This window comes from Filicampus tigris, chromosome 2 (assembly GCF_054856515.1).
Source record: "Filicampus tigris isolate MCC_2025a chromosome 2, RoL_Ftig_1.0, whole genome shotgun sequence".
In the NCBI taxonomy this organism is placed as follows: Eukaryota; Metazoa; Chordata; class Actinopteri; order Syngnathiformes; family Syngnathidae; genus Filicampus; species Filicampus tigris.
The window spans coordinates 31,008,788-31,030,677 of NC_141218.1; the positions used below are offsets into that span (position 1 = coordinate 31,008,788).

Below are 21,890 nucleotides of genomic sequence, written 5' to 3' on the forward strand. Positions count from 1 at the left end.
GCGTGTGCTTAGTGCGCTTTATGACCGTAAATACTATTCCAGATACCCGGGGAACGGGATGGCCTATCTGAAGCCTCCACTCACAGGTCACTGCAGTCACAACTGTGAGACATGCCATGATTTGACATCTGATATACTGGCCCCTGGCAACAATCCTCAGCAACAGACACAAAGGTCACCTCAACACAAGCTTGTTGTCCACACGCGTGCACACGCACACGCACGACCACGCACACACACGCATACACACACACACACAGGAGCTCCACTCTAATCTGTGATGGTGCAGATCTTGCTGGCTATGCTCAAAGAGTCAGAATGCACTGATCACCAGTCAGCAGGAGGCTGCAGTGGATGGAAGGGAGGGAGGGGGCGTTGGGGGGGGGTTGTTTCTACGAGCACACACACAACCATAGGACGCCACAAACGCACGCACATTTTCTACCATGCTTTTCATTTGATTATGTGTGACCGGGTTATGGCGGACTAAAGTGTCAATCGGCTCGCGCATGCGCATGCGCATACACTGTATAGACTGCACATGTGCACGCGCGAGCCTGTCTCCTTTACATCAATTCCAGTGGCCCTCACGGTGCATGTGCACCTGGAACTTACCGCAGTCCTCGCACAACACTCGCTCCACATCCTTCTTGAGCTCCGGCTCACTGGCGTCCACGGGGGCGTACGACGCCTTGAACACGTAGGGCTCCCCCGTCGGGTCCATGAAAAAGATATATCTGTGGTCCTTCTCCACCGTGGTGCATGGGGCCTCGGAACTAAAGTCCCCGACGGTGACAAGCTGCTCCCTCTCGAGGCCGCCACTGTTGACGGGCCACACGTCCAGCACTTTGACATTCACACTGTAGGGCTCGCGGGAGGAGACGTTCTGCGGGGAGGCGCGCACCTCGCCCTCAATGACCACAGCTGATCGGTACGCCTGGTCCTGGAGGGAGTTGAGACTCGGGGCGTAACAGGCGAACGAGACCCCGATGACCAGCATGGAGAAATGCACTGGATCAAGCCTCATACCGTCAGCCTGTGCTGTGGTGCAGTGCTGCTGGGCGGCGGAGGGAGCTGCGAGAGAGAGACGGCGGGGAACGAGCTCCAGCAGGGGAGGCTGGGCAGAGGCAGAGCGGCAGACCTTGTGGAAGTGTCCATGCCATCTGTGAGTGCCGCCGCTTTCCCCATACGGCTGCTGGCCTCGGATGGGGGGCACACACTCAAGAACACAGTTACACGCACACACACTCACACACGCACCCCCACACGCACGCGCGCACACACACACACGCACGCACGCACGCACGCACACACGCACGCACACGCACACACGTTGTCGCACACTAGCCTAACCGGAAACGGCTCGCTTCTCCTGCATTCTTAAAAAATGTGACTTGCTGCATTCTCCTTTACCAACCACCCTCCGCCTCTTCTCTTTTCTGAAAGGCAAAGCAAGACTCGTAAATTAGCCTTCTCTTGGATCCACGACGGAAACCTCTCCCTCTCCCTCTCTCTCTCCCCCTCTCTCTCTCTCTCTCACTCTCTCTCTCTCTTTCTCTCTCTCTTTCTCTCTCTCTCTCTCTCTCTCTCTCTCTCTCTCTCTCTCTCCCTCTCTCTCTCTCTCTCTCTCCAGCTAATAGGCTAGCATCGCATGGGTGGGCGCATTGCCTCTCCAGGTGGGGGGAAAAATCTTGTGCTCTTACAGGGGGAAATCACAATAAATGACGATAGCTCCACGCAAGCTGAGGCCCTTGATCCACTTTTGGCCTGTAAAAAAACAAAAAGAAAGAAAACGGGAGGAAGAAAAATTCTCTCTCCGGTAAATCCGTTAGTCAGTATGAGAGGAACCCGGGGAAGACCAGACAGGATGAGATAGCGGTTATCCGGTGAGGCGGTGCAACAGTAGCGCGCACCCTCCAGCCGCGTCCCCTGCGCCCCTCGCCACACGCGTGCGCCTTACGTGAGCAAGCATCACCTGCCCGGTCACTGGCTTCCTGCGCAAATACCATAGAATCCCGGACAAAGAGCTACAAAGCTGCACCTGTGATTCATGCGTAACCAGCGTGGTCGATGCCGCCCCCCTCCTCGAGCCTGGTTGCAGTAAGAATCACGCAGTGCACAGACACAATAGCGTGTTGCCAAGCCTCTCGTAGGTGACCAGTGTGGCTCTCGATGCTCCCTGCTACACACTGCGGTTGCGATGAGTAACGCTGCGAAATGCTTTCTATGGGGTTTCTCGGCTTCAGCATGTGATGTACAGAGAGCGACACCGCATGAGCCGAGACGCAATTTTCAGTTTTAGGATTAAGTTATATATTTCAAGAAAAAATAAATAACATCCAATCAAAACGAAGCATTTTATGCCAGGATAAATAAACAAGTATCCTCTTCTCAGTCCATCAAATATGACATAAAGCCTTCAGTCTGTCCAGAGCCAAGCGCCCTTCGCTAGAGGTCAGAAAGCCTCTCGATGTCCACCCGGAGAGAGATAAATATACTGTCATACAGGGGACATGATAAGGAAATTGCAGGAAAGGTCATATCATGAGTGTTCATAAACATAACAGCCTCCTCCATCTGATCACCATCAAGAGTATCACATCAGAGCAGGCTGCCAGGGTTCTGAAAGGGATTGACAGGTTTAGTACTCTGCAACACCAATCACATAGAAGACCTTAGGAACATCAGTGGGTTGCAGGTCTGTGTGCCCTCTTTAAGATCCAATTAATAAAGCTCTTTCAGTACTGGGTGTTACCAATCCTCCTAAAATATTACCAAATCTCGATTAATTAAACGAGAGCCACATTACTGGGATTGCTGCTCCAATGCAGAAATCACTTCAGTGACGCACTCCCTCCTCTGCTTTTGCCTCCAACTGTCTACTCATTCACTAATCATTCTTCTTCATCCATGTAGATTGCTGTGCAAACCTCCCTCTTGCACCCACATCAATATTATTAAAATGAGCAATATTAATAAGCTATTATTATTATTATTATTATTATTATTATTATTATTATTATTATTAAGCAGTGTAGATTTGCTCATTTTGGGAATATTCTCCCAGATGATTAAAGTGGGAGTCAATCCAAAAATATTTTTGGCCCACTAGTCTAAACGCAGCATCCTGATTAACATTGCTTTTGTGGAATATGAGAAATCCACCCATTTTGAACTAGCTCAGGGGGCGGCCATTTTGTCACTTCTGTTGACTGAAGATGACATTGAAGTTGCTCAGGGCTCAGATAACGACCGATCATGGCTTGGTTTTAAAAACAAAAAATAGGTGACCATATCTGGTTTTGGTTGATTATCTGAGCCCTGAGCAACCTCGATGTCATCTTCAGTCGACCGAAGTGACAAAGTGGCTTGAGATGGGTAAAAGTGGGTGCATTTTGCTGCTTAACTTATGTTCCACAAACGCAATATTAATCAGATTGTCGTATTTCAACTAGTGGGCCTGTGTAGAAAATATTCTGGAAAAAATGTGTTTGGGTTTACTTCCACTTTAAGGGGTAAAGGTGGATGCTCAAATACTGTATGACAGGTGTCAAACTCCGGTCCTCGAGGGCCGCTGTCCTACCTGTTTTCCATCTCCTCCTGCTGCAACACACCTGTTTCAAATGATCAGCTCATCAGCAAGTTCTGCAGGTGCCTGATCCCGATCATTTGAATCAGGTGTGTTACAAGAGGAAACCTCTAAGACATGCAGGAGGGCGGCCCCCGAGGACCGGAGTTTGACACCCCTGCATGCCAATAGGTGCGAATGTGAGTTTGAATGGTTGTTTATCTACAGTATATGTGCCCTGTGATTGGCTAACGGGCAGTCCGGTGTGTGCCCCGCCTCTCTACCAAAAGTCAGCTGAGATGGGCTCAAGTTCACCTGTGACCCTAATGAAAACAGGTGCTATACTAAATGGATGGATGGAAGTACAGACAGATGCTAACCCAAAAAAGGTTGCATTTTTGCTTTCTTTTATTTCAAACATTAAATGATTCCCTAAGAAAGTAAAATGATTCATATTGTTCCTCGACAAAAGCATTTCAGATCTTTTGAATTGATTGTGCTTTCTCTCTTCATTATCTTTTAGAATACAGCACAGTAAACCTCCACAATATTGAGGTTCATTTTTCAAAGACCAGGTATTTCACATTTTGATGGCCAAAACACAAATCCTCCTATCTGACAAGTGCCAAAACGAGGTCCAGAAAATAAACCCTTCCACAGTTTGTCTTTAGACACTGGTGCTTCTACTTCTACTTCTAGCAGGTAAACGAGCTCTTGAGTAGAAGCACCTGTGGCTGAAGACAAACTGTGGCACTTTTTACTTTCTGGACCTGGATTTGACACCTCTGTCAGATAGGACGATTTGCATTTGGGCCATCGATTTGAAAATAAATGTATTTGTTAAATTTTTTCATACTGTTTGTACAATATTTTTATCCATTGCGCTTGTTCTCTCAACACATTATGCCACGTGAGGATCGGGATTTGGACCCATACGCAGACATGACACAGAAGTTGAAGAGTAAAAAGTCTTTATCAACAAAAAATACATAGTAACAACAGAGATCAGGACTGGAAGAGAGTTTGCATCCTCACTCAAACAAGGTTTGACATACTGACAACGTGTCACTGAGTAGCTCAAGCTTCTAAACTGCAAAGCATAAAAGGACCATAGCAACTGCATAGCAAGTGATACATCACATAACCACAAGTTATAACACATTATACCGTATGTGTTTTTATTGTTTTAAAAGCGCGGTTGTTTGGTTGGATAATTTATTCAATCAGCTTCAATAAAAGAGCACAAATCAGTCATTACAGAGTTTTTGAAGAAAAGCCAATCGAAAAAGGCGTAGAATAAAAGTTTTTAAGCCTACACCTTTACACATTACAAATGACGAAGCATATTTCAACAAAGAAATCAACCATAACACGCCAACAAACCAAATTTAAAAAATAATAATTCACCTGCAAAGAAAATTATTGGCCACAACACACCAACATAAAATTCATCATCTCACAGAGTAAAATTTGATACCATGTTCTTTTGTTGTTGTTTTGTTTTGTTTTTAAACAAAAAAAATTTTACACTGTTGTCGAGCCAACAAATTTTCAATTTTTATACTCTTACAATTCATTCATATGTTTCGTCAGTACTTTGAGTTTAAACATTCATATAAAAGAAGTAATTGAAAGCACACATTTTCAAGTCATTTTCATAACTGTTCCACAGATTTACACCGTAAACAGAAACACATCTCTGCTTTATGTTAGTCCTTGTCTTGTGTTTTTTGAGGACCGCAGTTCCCCTCAGATCATAACTAATCTATTTTCAAACAATTTCTGAAGACTGTGGCACAGTAAATTATTATGTACTTTGTACATTATTTGTGCAGGATGAAGCTCAACTAAATCATAGATTTCAATGTATTTAGTTTAATAAACAATGGGTTTGTTGGTTTAGCTCAATTAATAATTCTTATCGCTCTTCTCTGTAGCTTGAAGATAGGATAAGTATTTGTGTTATGTGTTATCAACAATATATCAAAGTATTGTTTGATGTCATGTGAGGAATTTGGATCCAGATACAGACAGGATATGGAAGTAGAATAACAGAGAGTCATTATATATACAAAAATACCAAGTAACAACAGATAGCAGGGCTGGATGCAGAAGGCATGGAAGAAAGCTTGACATTTTTGACATTATGTCACTGAACAATTCAGCTGAAATACCGAGAGACATCAGGCCATGCCCAATCCTATATAAAATGAAGTCAATAACATAAAGGACCATAGCAACTGAAAACATCAAGGACCCAATGCAAAACAGTCACCACCACCATTCACAACTATGGGCAACTCCAGAGTGGAAGAGAGTCCAACCCCTCTCACACGAGCTCGGGCTCCTACCCTGCCAGAGATGTGACATTCCATGTCCCTAGAGCTAGCTTCTGTAGCCAGGGACTGGACCGGCAAGATCCTTGCCTTTGGCTGCCGCCCAGCTCACAGAGCACACAACCCCTTTCTCCCCTCCCACAGGTGGTGAGCCTATGAGAAGGGAAACCTATGTTGTCCTTTCGGTTTTGAGCCCGGCCGGGCCCTCGCCAACAAGCCCCACCTCCAAGCCTGGCTCCAGAGGGGGACCCTGGTGACCCGCACCCGGGCAACGGTAAACCAGATCCAATGTTTATGTTCATCGGAATGGACTTTTGAGCCGCCGTTTGTCTGGTCCTTCACCTAGGACCTGTTTGCCATGGGTCACCCTGCCAGAGGCATAAAGCCCCAGACAACTTAGCTCATCTGATCATGACCAAATAAAGGTGATAAAATAAAGAACCATAGCAAGTAAAAACATCAATGACCCAACCCAAAGCACAGTTACAACCACTCACAACAGTTTGAAGGCCTTAGAATTTTTTTTTGTGCCATAATGGTAATGAAAACTTGCCATGGCTTTATTAAAGGGAAATCAACCTAAACACATGTTTTTCAAGAATATGTTCCCAGTAGGCCCACTAGATGAAACACGGCATTCTGATTAATATTGCGTTTATGGAATATGAGTTAAGCAGCAAAATCGACCAATCGTGGCTCAGCGTCAGAAAGCAGATGGGCCGTGATAGGTCGTTACCTGAGCCCTGAGCAACTCTGATGTCATTTTCAGTCAACAGAAGTGACAAAATGGCCACCCCCCATAGATGGCTAAAAACGGGTGGATTGACTCATGTTCCAGAAAGGCAATATTTATCAGAATGCCTTGTTTCAAATAGTGGGCTTGTATTAAACACAATCTTGAAAAAAATATGTTTGTGTTGACTTCCTATTTAAATAGGGTATTTCATTTTACAGATTTTCACTAATAGTTGGGCAGTCTGGAACATAGGTCCCGTGATGGAGGGGGGATTACTGTAGCGCAAATTGTGTCAACCCTGTATTATCTAATAAGGTTAAGAATAGATCATCGCTTTCAAAAAATATTTTGATTTTAAAATATATATCTATCCATCCATTTTCTACACTCCTTAGCTACATTAAGTTCAAGGGTTGGCTGGACCATATCCCAGCAATCCTTTTGGTGAGAGGCGGGGTACAGCCTGAACAGGTTGACAGCCAATAGCAGCACACATATTGACAAACAACCATTAATTCATGAATACAGCATCTTCTAACACACACAACAACAAAAAACCTTTGAGCGGAAATTTTTACCATAATTTTGCCATGATTGGTGGCCTTAAACCCATCCAGAACTGCAAATAACGGTTGAAGGAATCCAAATTGAAAACATATATGAGAACAAATTTTTCTGATCATTGTATTGTTCCTGAGCTTCCATCCATCCATTATCTATACCGCTTGTCCTCACAAGGGTCGCGGGCGTGCTGGAGCCTATCCCAGCTGTCTTCGGGCAGTAGGCCGGGGACACCCTGAATCGGTTGTCAGCCAATCGCAGGACACACAGAGACAGACAAACATCCACACTCACAATCACACCTAGGGGCAATTTAGAATGTTCAATCAACCTACCATGCATGTTTTTGGAATGTGGGAGGAAACCGGAGTACCCGGAGAAAAACCCACGCAGGCACGGGGAGAACATGCAAACTCCACACAGGGAGGCCGGAGCCGGGATCGAACCCACGACCTCTGAACTGTGAGGCGGACGTGCTAACCAGTCGAACACATGAGACAATTCAAACGACTTGTGTGATTCTTTATTTACATTGAATACCTGCTTGAAAGATAAAACGAACACACATTTAGTAAGTAGTTGTTTTGTAAATTGCTAATTGAGCTTATGACTTCGAGACCTGCAGAACATTCCAACAGTATGTCTATCACCACTGCTTGGAACTCTATGTGCTATGGTTTACCATTGTTGCTATTGCTCATTTTTCCTACCATTTCTTGTATGAAATGTGTCACAATGTAACAGTTACAGTATCTGTTGCTAATGCCACCATTAAATATTTTTTGTCATTTCAGTTAATAATTTATAAACAATTGTTCAATGCATTGTAAAACCTCTGCTCAAGCAGTAGCCTATAAGTCCTGAGTTGGCCGTTAAGAGTTTTGGTTGTGTTAATCAGAAATGGCTTGGGGTTTACTAAGTTTTACTCCTTTTCTCTCTTTTTGGGACATAATTGGAACCTTTTTTTTTTGCATGTTGGTATTTTTTTGTTGGTATTATATGAAACAATCTATGTACTTGCTTATCTCCTCAGTGTTCCACTCTGAAATGCCATTGGTACAAATAAATGAATAAATAAAATAACTGACCTAGGTTCAGTCATATTTTTAATATTGTATATGTTTACTGTCATTTGCAGTGGTGTAAAATTGCAATGCATCCACATACACTCTCCTCCAAAAGTACTGGTTTGCCATCCAACGATTAAGCAGCATTTCAGCTTTTATTTTCAGGTGTTTGGTTCTGCATATGATACACAACTTATAAAAGTGTGGACAATAATAATTACACAAACTCTTCAGTTCAATCAACTTACACCTGCTTTAACCAAAACATGTTAAATACCGTGCCAATCATGTGACCATGTGATGTCACATGAAATACAACTATTGACTCATCTGTTTTAAACAATATGCAATAGAAAACTCAAGTTATGAGCCAAAAAATATTTTCATCAAATACCATCATGTGAAAGTTTTGCCTTCCTTAGGGAAGTTTGATTCCATCTTGCAAGTGAGGAGTAAAACGATACCTTGGAAAATGTTCTGTTCTCTAACTAGTCAACTTCAATCGTTCTGTAAGGGTGTGGTTTCAATTTCAAATGGACCCCAATCAGGGTCGAATCCAGGTGACACCCCATTTCAACACAATATCAGTGTTACATCATAGACTACACAAGCTATTTTATTACAGTTTTTAACAATGTCCCCCAGCTTTTAACTAACACTGACTGACTTGCAATATAAGTATGAAGTGTTTGTGTGTGCAGGCATATATATATATATATATATATATATATATATATATATATATATATATATATATATATATATATATATATATATATATATATATATATATATATATATATATAAAATATAGATAGATAGATAGATAGATAGATAGATAGATAGATAGATAGATAGATAGATAGATAGATAGATAGATAGATAGATAGATAGATAGATGGCTAGATGAACAGATGTGATGCTTCTCGCATTTTTTCAAGCTTATACGAGTAAGTAAAATTGTTTGTTTGTTTGTACGTTCGTTCCCACGGATCACTCGTAGTCTTTCCCTTTGCCTGATTCATCCCTTTGAGGCCATCAATAATTTTCCATTGATAAAGTCACACACCATTTCAATCACAGTGCAATGATTCATGGAGTTTCACCACCCACTCCTGCAGACTCCCACTCAGCTCTTCATTCAGAAATCTCTCTCTGACACCCCCACCACACTCAAGTTTATAACCATGCATATGCACACGCGCTCCACGTCGTCTGCCACGGCCGCTGTCCGTGGTGCTGAAAGGCTCAACCCAGACGCCCATCGAATTGGGCAATTTGCCAGGTTTACCTTATCTATCTATCTATCTATCTATCTATCTATCTATCTATCTATCTATCTAGCTATCTATCGATCTATCTATCTATCCGTACAATTTTTAACCTGTCCTTTTCGGCTACTTGACCATGGATAAGGGTGTGCTTTTTTTTTCCTTACAACGGAACAGTGTTCTGTGCAACAGGAGTGTTTCAAATGAATTGTATTGTTTGATAATTATTGTAAACGCCGACAGGCAGCGGTTTGAGAGGGCACAGACTTTAGAGTTGGTCGGGAATAGCAACAACATGACAAACAAGAATATAACTGCATCAGTCGCAATACGTTGCAAAACCATCGCGCTCTCATGGAACTACAGGAGGTACACTCTCCACCCCCTCCCTCCCGAGCGCACTTCTCGCGATAGCGCGCCGGAGCCGTTTTGACAGGCAGTCGAGGTTGCAGCAGGCAGAGGGAGACGGTGGAAGGAAGGTAAAGCAGGGAAGGCAGCATCATGGCGGACAGAGACAGCGGCAGTGACCACGGAGGGCCTACCGCAGGCCCTGGCTCGCTGCCGCCGGGTGCGATGGGAGCGATGTCCCGGCTACAGCACGACACCGAGGAGCTCGCCTCCAAGCGGGTCGACATCCAGAACAAGCGATTCTACCTTGACGTCAAGCAGAATGTGAAAGGACGCTTCCTAAAGATAGCCGAGGTCGGCGCTGGGGGAAACAAGAGCCGCCTCACGCTCTCCATGTCGGTGGCCGTGGAGTTCCGTGATTATCTCGGTGACTTTATCGAACATTACGCCCAGCTGGGCCCGAGCAACCCCGACTTGGTGCAGGATGAGCCCCGGCGGGCGCTTAAGAGCGAGTTCTTGGTGCGGGAGAATCGGAAATATTACATGGATCTGAAGGAGAACCAGAGGGGGCGGTTCCTGAGGATCCGGCAGACCGTTAATCGGGGGCCCGGACTGGGAAGCTCGCAAGGCCAGACCATTGCTCTACCGGCACAGGGGCTCATCGAGTTCCGCGACGCTTTGGCCAAACTCATCGACGACTACGGCGTGGACGAGGAACCGGCCGAGCTCCCGGAGGGCACCTCGCTCACGGTGGACAACAAACGCTTCTTCTTCGACGTGGGCTCCAACAAGTACGGCGTTTTCATGCGGGTCAGCGAGGTGAAGCCCACCTACCGGAACTCCATCACGGTTCCGTGCAAAGTGTGGTCCAAATTTGGCAACACCTTCTGCAAATACGCGGAGGAGATGCGGAAGATCCAGGAGAGGAGTCGAGAGAAACGGGCCTCGGAACTGCTACCTGAGGGCCCGCACGGCGCAGATGACGGCGACGACGACTGACTGACTAACTGACTGACTGACTGACTGACTGACTGACTGACTGGCTGACTGTCGGCGACGAGACGCGTAACAAAACTGAGAACTCATCGAGGAAATGAGACTTAACAGTGTCAAGTGACTGGAAAGAGAGAAGATCTCAAAGGGAATCACCCCCCACCTCTCCCACCCCCTCCACGCACGCACGCACGCACGCACGCACACACAGACACACACACCCCCGCATACGCACGCACGCACGCACACACACGCACACGCACACGCAAGCGCCACAGACAAGGCAACACCTGGGCTGTCTCCTCGCTCATTTGACTGGATGTCACCCACTTTATCACCATGTCACAGTAAGCGCTGCTATCAAGGACTTTTAACTGTAACGTTTCAACTGTTTCTTACTTGATTTCATTAACGATGAACAGTGTTTATAACTGTCGAAAGATTTTGCACACGTTGAACGCTATTTAAAAAAAAATCTAACTATACTCAAGATTTCACCAGAAATGACAACTCTATTACAAAAAATAACAGTATTCTCATCAAATGCATATTTGATATCAGCACAAAGAGAATATTTATCGCCTATGTCCCTATGTATTGTTTAATATAAAGGTATGCAGACTGAATATGGAAGCGTTCTACAGGTGTGTGACTGCATGCTTGTAGGCTTGTTTTCTGAGCAGAGTAAGTAGGCTAGAGTTTTTAATCTGACCTAAAAATGCACAATCTAATTAAAGCATTACTATTACGCCGAGAGAATAAAAATTGCAGCTCTCACGCACTTCAAAAAACGGGATAAGTCTATCTCAGTGCTGTCATAAGGATCCGAACCCTCTTGTACCATCTCCATAAAAACGTCAGTGACAAAAGTGCTAACTTAGATGTACTAATTATGATTTTGTGAATCAGCTGTAAAAAGAAAAATCCTTATTGAGATACCCACGTTTTCTGTGGGCTAATTTTTTGTTGTTGCTTTTATCCTCCTGGGAGGGGGGGACAAACGCAAAGGGTCCATTTGGGTATGTGCAAAGGTTAAAATTAAGGGAGGGGGATTGACACGCCTGCGCAGTGCAGGCATCCTCTCTGACGTCATTACAACCCGTGCCTTATACACTCCACTCGTTTACGTGTCCTCACGTGGATGGTCCGTAACCTTTGTCCACTTCCATTTATGAGCGTTGTTATGTAGGCAGATATATCCTCCATACTGATCAGGGCTGCTGGATCCACCCCCCCCCCCCCCCCCTGTGGATGCACGGATCAGGGGCGGTGACACCAAGAGTAAGGTGTTTTGCTGCCGAGAGTCAGGGGAGGCCTTGCCGGCTCGCGAGCGCCGTGGTTTCAAACTGGTTGCGTGGCTTCTCACCCACCCCTTGGAATGCTTTGTGGCGGCCTAAATGTTCTTGATATGTTGTCGATGGCTTTGCGCATAGCACCACGTTAAAGCGATGGCGGTGACGGAGACAAAGAAATCCGCAGAGGCTCGGCAAGACGGTTTGTCAGCGTGGAGCGGTGACAAAGAGCTCTTAAAGAACCAGGCGAGGCGTCCTCGCACCTTTTATCGGCGCAGGGCCGAAGCAGTATATCTCATTATGGTGCTATAGCCCCTCCGTTGCTCCTTTGCTCACTTATACGCCATTGTTCCTCTGATGATCCTTCCTTTTTTCTTAGAGTTCTTACCACTTCGTCTTGTCCAAAATCGTGCCAGGTTCCTCCCTCCCAGACGGCGGCAGAGCTACTTATAAAAGAGGGACATTTCTTGTTAGTGTGCAATATAACATGCATGCCGATCATGGCGTAGTGTCACGTGTATGGACTTTGACAAGATGAAAACAATAAATAGGTATATATGGTCATTTGAAAGCATGGCAATGTGCTTACTTAACAACGTGATGTTTTCTTTTTCCTCAGCTAGAAGTTCTGTAAAACTCGGATCAGTGTGTTAGGTTTGCTAGCCCGCCATGAACAACCCTGCCCTTCCTTTATTCTGCTCCGTACACACACGTGGACACGTCAGCCGCCACACATACACGCATACAGCCTCCCCCCGCTGAGGCCTCGTATTGCTTTTGCATTGTTCTCTTCCGTGTTTCCAACGAGGCCTCCTCTCATTAGAATCCAGGAGTGTGCTTGGGGACGGATTGTGAGCCCTTTCTCACCTGAGACCACTTATCACAGGACACGCAAATTCCGATTTGTCCCATGGTTTCACTTGAGTTCGGCTTTCACTTCACCGAGGAGCTAAAAGTTGACTGCGCGGGCCCGTTATGAAACATACTCGAATCATTTTGTCGAAAAGGTTGACGTTTTTTCTCTTGAACTGTTGGTGAAATGCCTGAAGAAGTCTGGCACTGCACTTTAATGGCTCAGCACCAACCCATCAGAAAGGCTACCAATGATCACCTTTCCCAATAGACCATGGGGACAGAATTCCGACTTGAATAGAAGCTTCTTTCTCACATTGGCCCATAATTTGGATGAACTAGTATTCATGAAACAAGCATCCATGGTGTCTATGACAGGAAGCCGTGTTCCAAAACTGGAAATAGAACTATTTGGAGTCTTTCCTTTCCGGGACATGAATGGAAAATGCGAGTTTGGTTTGCAACAGTATGTTCTTGGTTGTTCGCTCGTGCAGTTAGCATTCTGTTTTGTTTTTTTCATGCAGAAGTAGTCATTGTAGCCACCTGATTAATTTTGTCTACTGACAACCATGTTTGCAAATGTGATGTATACAGTATGTCATTTAAAAAACACAATGAGTGCTCATAGGGATTTTCCATGCACATGTATCAAATCCAGCCTGTGTATGAACCCCTGAAAATCAACTCGCTATCACAGTTAGTGTACTGAGACGACCACGCATGCATGACATCAGACGGCAAGCCTCCATGAAATGTGGGTGGTGGCCTTCCTTTTACCAAACTGGACAACAAACAACTTCTACTTGGCGTCACCATCCAGATTTCAGCTTCTCTCATTGGCCATGCAGAGTTCTTGGTTAACCTCACAACCAATTGCAGCCTCTGGTCACATGGCGCAACACCAACCACCCACAGAGTAGCTCATTCAGCTCGTCTTCTGGTTGTACTCACTCCAACTGTCAGGTCCATCATTGGCAGAGTGTATAGGCTACTGTTGTAGCCTGTACAACCTACAGCCGACAGTCTATACACATTGCTGATGTTCTGAAAGAAAGTGAATCCCAGATTTTACAGTGCAGAGGGTTGCGGGAAGAGGGCGTCAATGCACAAATGAACGTATCCCATGTCACCGTTGAGTCTGAAGCCCTTTACCATCCCATATGAGATATGTTGTACTTTTTGAAAATATTTTATCTGTGCCGTGTGTGTGTGTATGTGTGTATATATATATATATATATATATATATATATATATATATATATATATATATATATATATATACACACAGAAAATATATATATATGGTTTGTTATATATGATGCACATCCTTTCAGAAAATATAATGTAAACAGGAAAAACATGTTGCATTTTTCTTTTGCTTTGTATATTTATACTTACAGAAAGCATTGAATAAAAATGGATACCTACTTGCACTTTAGATATATTAAGAAAAATACAAATCTGCATATTATTTTTGATAGGGATCTAATTAAAAGAATATCAATGACAGGCTTTGTGACTATTGCTGGACAGAGATGTATTGAGTTCTACTTATTGAAGTATATTTTGTCTGTGTGTCAGAAAGTTTACTGAAGTAAATTGCATGATAAAGTAGTGCTATACACCAATATTGTTCTTTTTTAAGTTGGTAAAAATGTCTGAAAACTGTGATAACAGCCCTCTTGTATGTTCAAGCTCTCCTTGCCCTTTCTAGAGTATTTCCTGTCAAAATATGGCCTTTCCTGACTACATGACGATGGTGCTTATACTCTGACTTTGACATCAAGCTCATCCTGTACATCTCAACATCATCTCAACTCGTGTCCTTACACTCCATTCACCACCTTATTAAATTTTTGTTGATGGCAAAAAAGAAGTAAAAAAGAAATGTGTGCTGTTTTGTACAGTGCTGTTTATTTTTAATGTTTGGGGGAGTCTTGTTGTCTGAAAAATGATTAACCATGCAATAAAAGCTCATTCCATGTGTCCCTGTCACTGCTCACCTGTATCAACACTACATATATGGATGTAATAGTAGTCTTTTATTTTATTTTTTTAATTTATTTTTTTCATTTCTTTTTTTTTTTTAGCACAGCGCTATTTAGTCCTTGGTCTTTTTTGCTCATAAAAATGTGACGTTCTAGATATTTAAAAGTAGCATACAGAAAAGGATATTAGTATCCCCCTCATATCCAAGATATAGTCATAAATCTTTTTAGGAATGTGACTTGTACTGGCCTGAAATCAATGCCTGAAAACTTGGTAAATCTGCAAAATTTACACAAAATTTACACTTTTGTCAGGTTACAAGTGCTTATGTTATTTAAAAATTGTAAATGGATTTTTTTACTCAACCTTTATATTTAGATGGCTATCGTAATCAGTAATGTTATTTGTCACAGTGGTTTCAGCAGCTTCTGTGAATGTTTGGTTTTCTTACACAAAGTTGAAAAAAAACAGTTTAGATCTTTTTGTTCATCTCTATGAATCTTGCTAGAATTAGGACAGATATCAGGTAATAGATACATGTGTGTGTTCAACTGCAAAAAGACAAATGTGCAGGACCTACTATTCAAAGTCTAATCCCAACCCAGGTCGAGTCTACTTCTTGCTATTATCCCTTTGTGTATTGTTTGTTCAACATCTTAACAACCAATTTTCATCGTCTCTAAGCTTTGTGTGAAAGATTTGAGGGACAGCCAACATGTTTATTTCAAACTAAAGCAAGCTAAATCGTTTGGTTTTTGACATTTTCAAGGCATTTGGGGATGCAAAAGAGGAAAGTGAAACAGAAGTAACATGCAAAGTTACAATAATAAATGTTTCTTCATCTTACTAAGTTTTGTTTCAAATACTAGAAGGTAAATTAGAGCCACACTCATGTTGTTATGTAGGCATAAACATATCCCTGTTGATGTAAGGATCTTGTCAAAGTGAACTTTATCATAGGATTAAAAAAAGAAAAAAGAAAACCATCTTTAGTATGTACTGGTTAAGGTCGATTAGGGACATACTAGGAAAAAAAATAATGAACCATTTCATTACAAGAATTGGTTCAGCATCAATCCACCCATTTTCTTTACCACTTAACCTGTTAAAAGTTGCTGGGAGCTGAAACCGATCCCAGATGGCGAAAGGCCGGCTACATCTTGGCATGGTCATCAGTCAACCACAGAAGAAATATAGACAGCAACAACCATTCCTACTCATTTACACCGTCACTGAATGGGAAGTCAATTAATTCTTATTTCGTCATAATGAGAACCTAATCCCACAAACCTGTCCGAATAGATGCTGTGCTAGCAAGCTTAAACTCCGATATCCAAGTAATTTCGAAATTCTATTATAGCAGTACAGTGCTTATAATATCGGCTTCTTATATCTTGCAAAAATGTCAACTTAACATAACTGAATAATCGTTGGTGGTGTTGTGAAATTAGAATGCTAATAATTTAATGCTAGTCAGGTCCGTATTGTGATACCACTTTCTACCCATGTGAGAAAATGTTAAATTGCTAAATTCTTCAGTTATTTATGCGTGTGCGCATCATGCAAATGCGGATTAAGGCCCGGGACAACCCCCCAAACTGTCAAGACTTTTCCAGGGATTTTTTTTCTGCGGGATAGATCGGATCTAACAACTGAGCTGAGATGGTCGGGGGCAATGATCATATGAATCTACGTAAATAATGTGTACATTTTACTATTATTTCATATATGTACGTGGCTATTTCTTGGTTTTATCTATCTTTTATGTATTTTACTCTCCATTCTGCATCTTTGTCTCTGCATGTTCTCTTTATATGCTCATACAACTTGTCACAAATCCACGTTTGTGTTTCGGTGTCTAGATTACAATCATGAAGCTTGAGAAATAGTAGTGTTCTTCTAAAATGCCTTTAATATAGAGTACAAAGAAATATGTACAGTACATCAGTGATGTCAGTGGCACCAAACTGCTGCACATCATTTTGGTGCCAATATTAATAAATCAGTCACAACTACAATCTTCTCTATAAAACCTTACTTTATGAAGCACAGACTAAATATTCAGTAAATATGTCTTTTACACTGTATGAACATCTGGGGACAGTTCAAATATACAAACAAAACAAAATGACAGGTCTAATGCTGACATCAAAGTGCCAAAGTTGTCTTTTTTTTTTCAATTAACATAACCAACAAATATTTTGTCACAGTCCTATTTTACAGCACAGGCCTACCCTAACATTGGGAACATCGGTTAGCACAACAGCCAAACTGACTACAAGGGGAAGTCTTTGTGTAAACAAAAAAAAGCATGTTGTTTAAACTGATATAATACAGCCTTCTGCTTGATGCGTTGTCTAACTCGGATTCTGAGTTTCCAGTTAAGTCCCCAAATGACTTTCAAACCTGTCCATTTAGCAACAGGAGAGCTGGAAGCCATAGCAAAGACGTGACAGCTCATGAGGACACGGAAAGCTCTGGTAAAAAGTCGACCAGTGCCTCGCTGAGGCCGAGTATGGGGGGCTCATGGGGGGCTCTAAGCTCTACAGTTGTGTCACAAGCAAATTACTTTGACCGTGCATGTGTGTGTGTGCATTTGGGTGGGATCAATAAGGTGCTAACAAACATTGGTACCATCACCGCTCGCTCCACACGCCAATGTTCTCATATTATGCAAGTTCCAAGAGAAGAAGCCTTGATGTGATATTTTGTTAAACGTATGCTGGACGTCTGCTTTGCTTTCCGGCTCTTACTGAGAAAACCTAACCATTTGTTTCTTAGAAAACGAATCTTCAGTAATGTTCAAACTGACCCATGCGGAGGATGTTTTGACGGATATTCTGCCGGTGGAGTTGTTTTCCAGCAACGCTTCTAACACTTTTATTGGTGTTTGTGTGCCAAATTGGAACAGTCCTGCTGCTACGCTTGTCCAAATGGGCCAAGGGCAAAGGACAAAAGACCAAATGTAACTATGAAAAACACAAGACTAAAAGATTTGGATGTTTCCCAAAGAGGTGCACCTCACACGGATGGTAGCTGCATTTGTGCTGAAGTTTTTCTGAAATGAGAAAGACTGATCGGGATGATATGTCTCATTCTGCAAAAGACCTCTCTGGATTGTTTCTTACCTAAAAAGCCTGAAAAGCACAAATATATCACACAGCGTATGACCCTGCTACATTAACTTCTTCCTAACCAACAGTAGAAGTATTTTAACAAGAACGTTGAGAATTTAGACTTTTATACACTGATATGATGCGAATGAAGTGTATAGTTGCAGTTTTAATAGAAGAGGTGAGAAAAAACAACAACATAAGTCAAGAATACAGAGGAGAAGGTAGACCTATCGTCAAAATCTACAATCAATATACATCTTCCTGATGGGGAAAATATTATTAATGATGTCGAGCTACTGAAAAAGAACATATTCTGCGTACAATGGCCACAATTCCTGAATGGTAAATGAGAAACCCCTTAAATTAAAGCTAAGCGTTTACACTTCATTCACAATCATTTCAAATAAATGTTGGTAGTATATAAAAAACTGTCCAAAATACTACTGAACCTAACTGCATCGAGAAGTGTTTCCACTGATATTTTAGGATTCAGTCATCAGTTTAGACACTTCCCACCCGACTATTATCAGTGCAGTCTTTCAAGAAGAGAAAGGTGGCGGCTAGAACAGAACATGACATAGTGCTTTAATTCAGTCGCATGCCGATTTCCTCTTCGAGACGCTTGAAAGAAAAATAATATTTAAATACGTGCCATTGTTTAGGGGTATCGGCGGCTTGGAAAATCACAGAGCGAGACCTCGAGCAAGAGTTGGCTCTGTTTCAAGTCCTTTTTGATTCAAGTTCTTCTTGTTGACCGTGTGCTCACTAGTAGCTGGTGTCAAGGTGCCGTGAGTAAGGCACTCAACTCCGAGCTCCTCCGGCGAACAGTTCCAAGAGGGCGTCGCTCTCTACGCGTGTGCAAGGAGACGGTTTTAAAAAGAGCGAGTTCACTCGCCGCAATAAAGATTTTCTTTTACGAATTAAATAAATAAATAAATATGTTCGACACGGGATGATCCTTCTGAGTTTTTTTTTTTTTTTTTTTTTTTTTTTTTCAAATTTCTGTAACAGATTTGTGGCGTTGCCTCTGCAAATCACACTCCACCCAAAATGTAGGTCCAAAGGTGAGTGTGAAATGCAAAGGCCAAAATGCTACAGTAGTACCATTTCCATTTCCTCTATCTCAGCCGCTGCCTGCAGAGACACCCGACAGAGAGGGAACCAGACGTGCTTGAACGTCATTTGTGTCGTCGTCTGGCCTCATCGTCTCTGCTCAAAAGTAAACCCATATTTCAACTCAGGACAAACGGCATCACGCATGACTTAAAAATAATACTGATGGTGTAATAAATAGCGATCACAGTTCTGATCATTTTCAATGTGCAACAGTACTGAGGTCGAGGCGGGGGTCGGTCAGAGTGCTGAGGGAGGATCTTCTATTGCTCAAGGAAAACGTCACCACCACGGTTGATAAATTCTCGGAAGGATTTTGATTTGGGTAAAACGACAATCTGGGAACCCATTAAGACGTTACATGACGCTGGTTTTGGCTTTGAGGGAGGTCATTTTTAGGGCAGTAGTCTCTGTGCTCCCGCATCCTCCTCAGCTCATCTGTCCCACGGCTGTGCATCCAGCGCCTCTCCCGTTCAAACCACTGTGAGCCTGGTTGATGGACGGCGAGGACTGCGTCTTGCGGATTTGGTAATCGCGGCCGGCCAGGACGCCCTCCATCATCAGGCCACCCAACACGCTGGCCTCGATCTTCTCCAGATCGTCGGTCTCAGTGCGGATTTTGGCCCCAAGGAGGCTGATGTAGGTCTCATAGCGAGTCTTCTGCTCAGAATGGGCGGAGAGTTGGGAGAGGGTTTGATAAGAGGTCAAGAATGATTGAAGTGAAAGAAATGGGGAAAAAAAAACGGCAGAATGGCTTATTCTCAGAGCTGGGCGCTCTGCCTACGTGACAGACCGGTCCGTCTGTCCGTCATTGACGGACGGACGTTTTGCTGATGATTGACGGGAACAATATTAAAATAGATGAACTACGCATAGATCGAAACCCCCTTATTTAGTCCGCCATTCGTCAGTAGTCCGTCATTCGTCTATTTTCCGCGGTGAGGCTTCGATGGCCGTGACGAGCGCGGGGAGGAAAATAGTGAGTTGTTGTTGCTTGGGGAACAGATTTGAGTGAGGGACCAGTCTGTGAAGAGGATCCAAAAGCACTGTGAGTCTCACGATTTTTGTTCCAATATCGGCCAGCGGATGGGGGGGTTGGCGGTGTGTGCGAACGAAAGTGTTGTCGGAATCGCAGACAGACACCCGTTTAAAATTAGAGGCGGAACGGCCAATACTATTTTGTTTTACTCCCGGAAAAAAGTCGAATGAGGGACAACGTAAGGGTACCCGCACGCTGCAGACGGATGATGACGAATAACAGACTCAACAACGAATCTATTCCACGACGAATCTATTCCACCACGTGCGAGCAAACCATACGATGGATTATAAGGAATACGAAGATCTCATAACCCCACAAGCATGACTCCCGTTAACGAATTTGGTGACTAGCAAGATTGCTCCCCACTGGTTGCATTTGACGAGGTTATAAATCAATAGTGTCGTTTGAGAAGTCAAGCTTATACCCACCAACTACGTAGCTGCGTGGGCACTTCATTTTAACCTACACACGCCAATACATAGCCATGTAAATGTATTTACCATGAGATGAATCAAATGCATTCAAACAGGGGGATCCCTCATTCTATATTAATGCTTACACATATAGGCTTGAAGTTGTTCATTGTTAAATTTTGCCAAAGAATATTGTTGTGCAATATTTTGCAGTAGAAGCACTTTGGATTATGCATTAATGTCCATTAGGAAACAGGTAGAGATTTACAGCATTTTTTGTAGATATTATTTAATTACCATTATCGAAAATTTGAAAACAAATAATTCAGAAAATAAAAATAAGTTAAGCAGCAAAATCCAGTAGTTTTTAACCATCTCATGGGCCAGTCATCTTGTCACTTCTATTGATTGAAAATAACATCACGGTACTCACGGCTCAGGTAACGACCAATCACGGCTCACGTGCTTTCTGAAGCTGAGCCATTATTGGTCGTTACCTGATCCCTGAGCAACTGTGATGCCATTTTCAGTCGACAGCAAGTGGCAAAATGGCCACCACCTGAGATGGACAAAGCTCAACTCATATTCCACAAATGCAAAATAAATCAGAATGCCGTGTTTGGACGAGTGGGCCTGCATAGAACATAATCTTGTAAAGAAAATTTTCTTTATTGAAGAACTGTTCTGCTAAACAGCTGCTTATTGTGAGGTGAGTTGAGTTCACTGCCACCATCGAGCACTCACATCTCAAACGATTTCTCGTAAGCCAAAGCAAAAGATAAGACCAAACAACAATTCGTATCTCGAAAATCCCTTAAGTCAGGTCATTCGTAAGTCAAGGTGCGGCAGTATTTTAATACTTAAGAAGGGGTTTCTGTGCCTATTTTGATATCATGCACCGTAGAACCTAAAGAGAGCCAGTACAATGCTTTACGAGTAATTCATCCTTTCAAAATATCAGACTAACCGTTAATAAATAAATAAACCAAGAAGCACTGTATTTGTGCGGTGGACCGTCAATATTTTAGCAGGTCCCCTACTGATCCATGTACGATCTACTTGTAATGCAGAGTAGTTTAACCAGCTCTACCCACCAAATAATACATGCTGTAAACTCATAGTATACCTTTATAACAGGGTCATTCAAAAGGTGAGAATTACTTTTTTTAATTGATACAACTCTTGTGTACCT

General features: G+C 42.9%; 3 protein-coding genes across 8 annotated transcripts in view; 1 reads left to right on the forward strand and 2 right to left on the reverse strand.

Annotated features, from left to right (window-relative positions):
- LOC147152020 (pro-neuregulin-2, membrane-bound isoform-like) overlaps positions 1-2,171 on the reverse strand; it is a 79,953-nt gene extending 77,782 nt beyond the window's left edge. For 3 of the 5 annotated variants that reach the window (XM_086023602.1, XM_086023603.1, XM_086023601.1), the window contains exon 1: positions 616-1,146. In XM_086023602.1, coding sequence (XP_085879728.1) covers positions 616-1,027 — 412 coding nt within the window. In that variant the 5' untranslated portion in view covers positions 1,028-1,146. Of the gene's footprint in view, positions 1-615 lie in introns of all 5 variants that reach the window. The other 2 variants (XM_086023605.1, XM_086023604.1) reach the window with 2 other exon arrangements.
- Positions 2,172-9,939: 7,768 nt separating this feature from the next.
- LOC147152021 (transcriptional activator protein Pur-alpha-like) lies at positions 9,940-15,011 on the forward strand. The gene has a single exon (XM_086023928.1). The coding sequence runs from the start codon at positions 10,041-10,043 to the stop codon at positions 10,884-10,886; it is 846 nt and encodes a 281-aa protein (XP_085880054.1). The 5' UTR covers positions 9,940-10,040; the 3' UTR covers positions 10,887-15,011.
- A 1,892-nt stretch (positions 15,012-16,903) lies between these two features.
- The window catches only part of psd2 (pleckstrin and Sec7 domain containing 2), a 39,856-nt gene continuing 34,869 nt past the window's right edge, over positions 16,904-21,890 (reverse strand). For both annotated transcript variants that reach the window (XM_086023485.1, XM_086023484.1), the window contains one exon: positions 16,904-19,903. In XM_086023485.1, the coding sequence (XP_085879611.1) occupies positions 19,673-19,903 (231 nt within the window). In that variant the 3' untranslated portion in view covers positions 16,904-19,672. The remainder of the gene's footprint in view (positions 19,904-21,890) is intronic.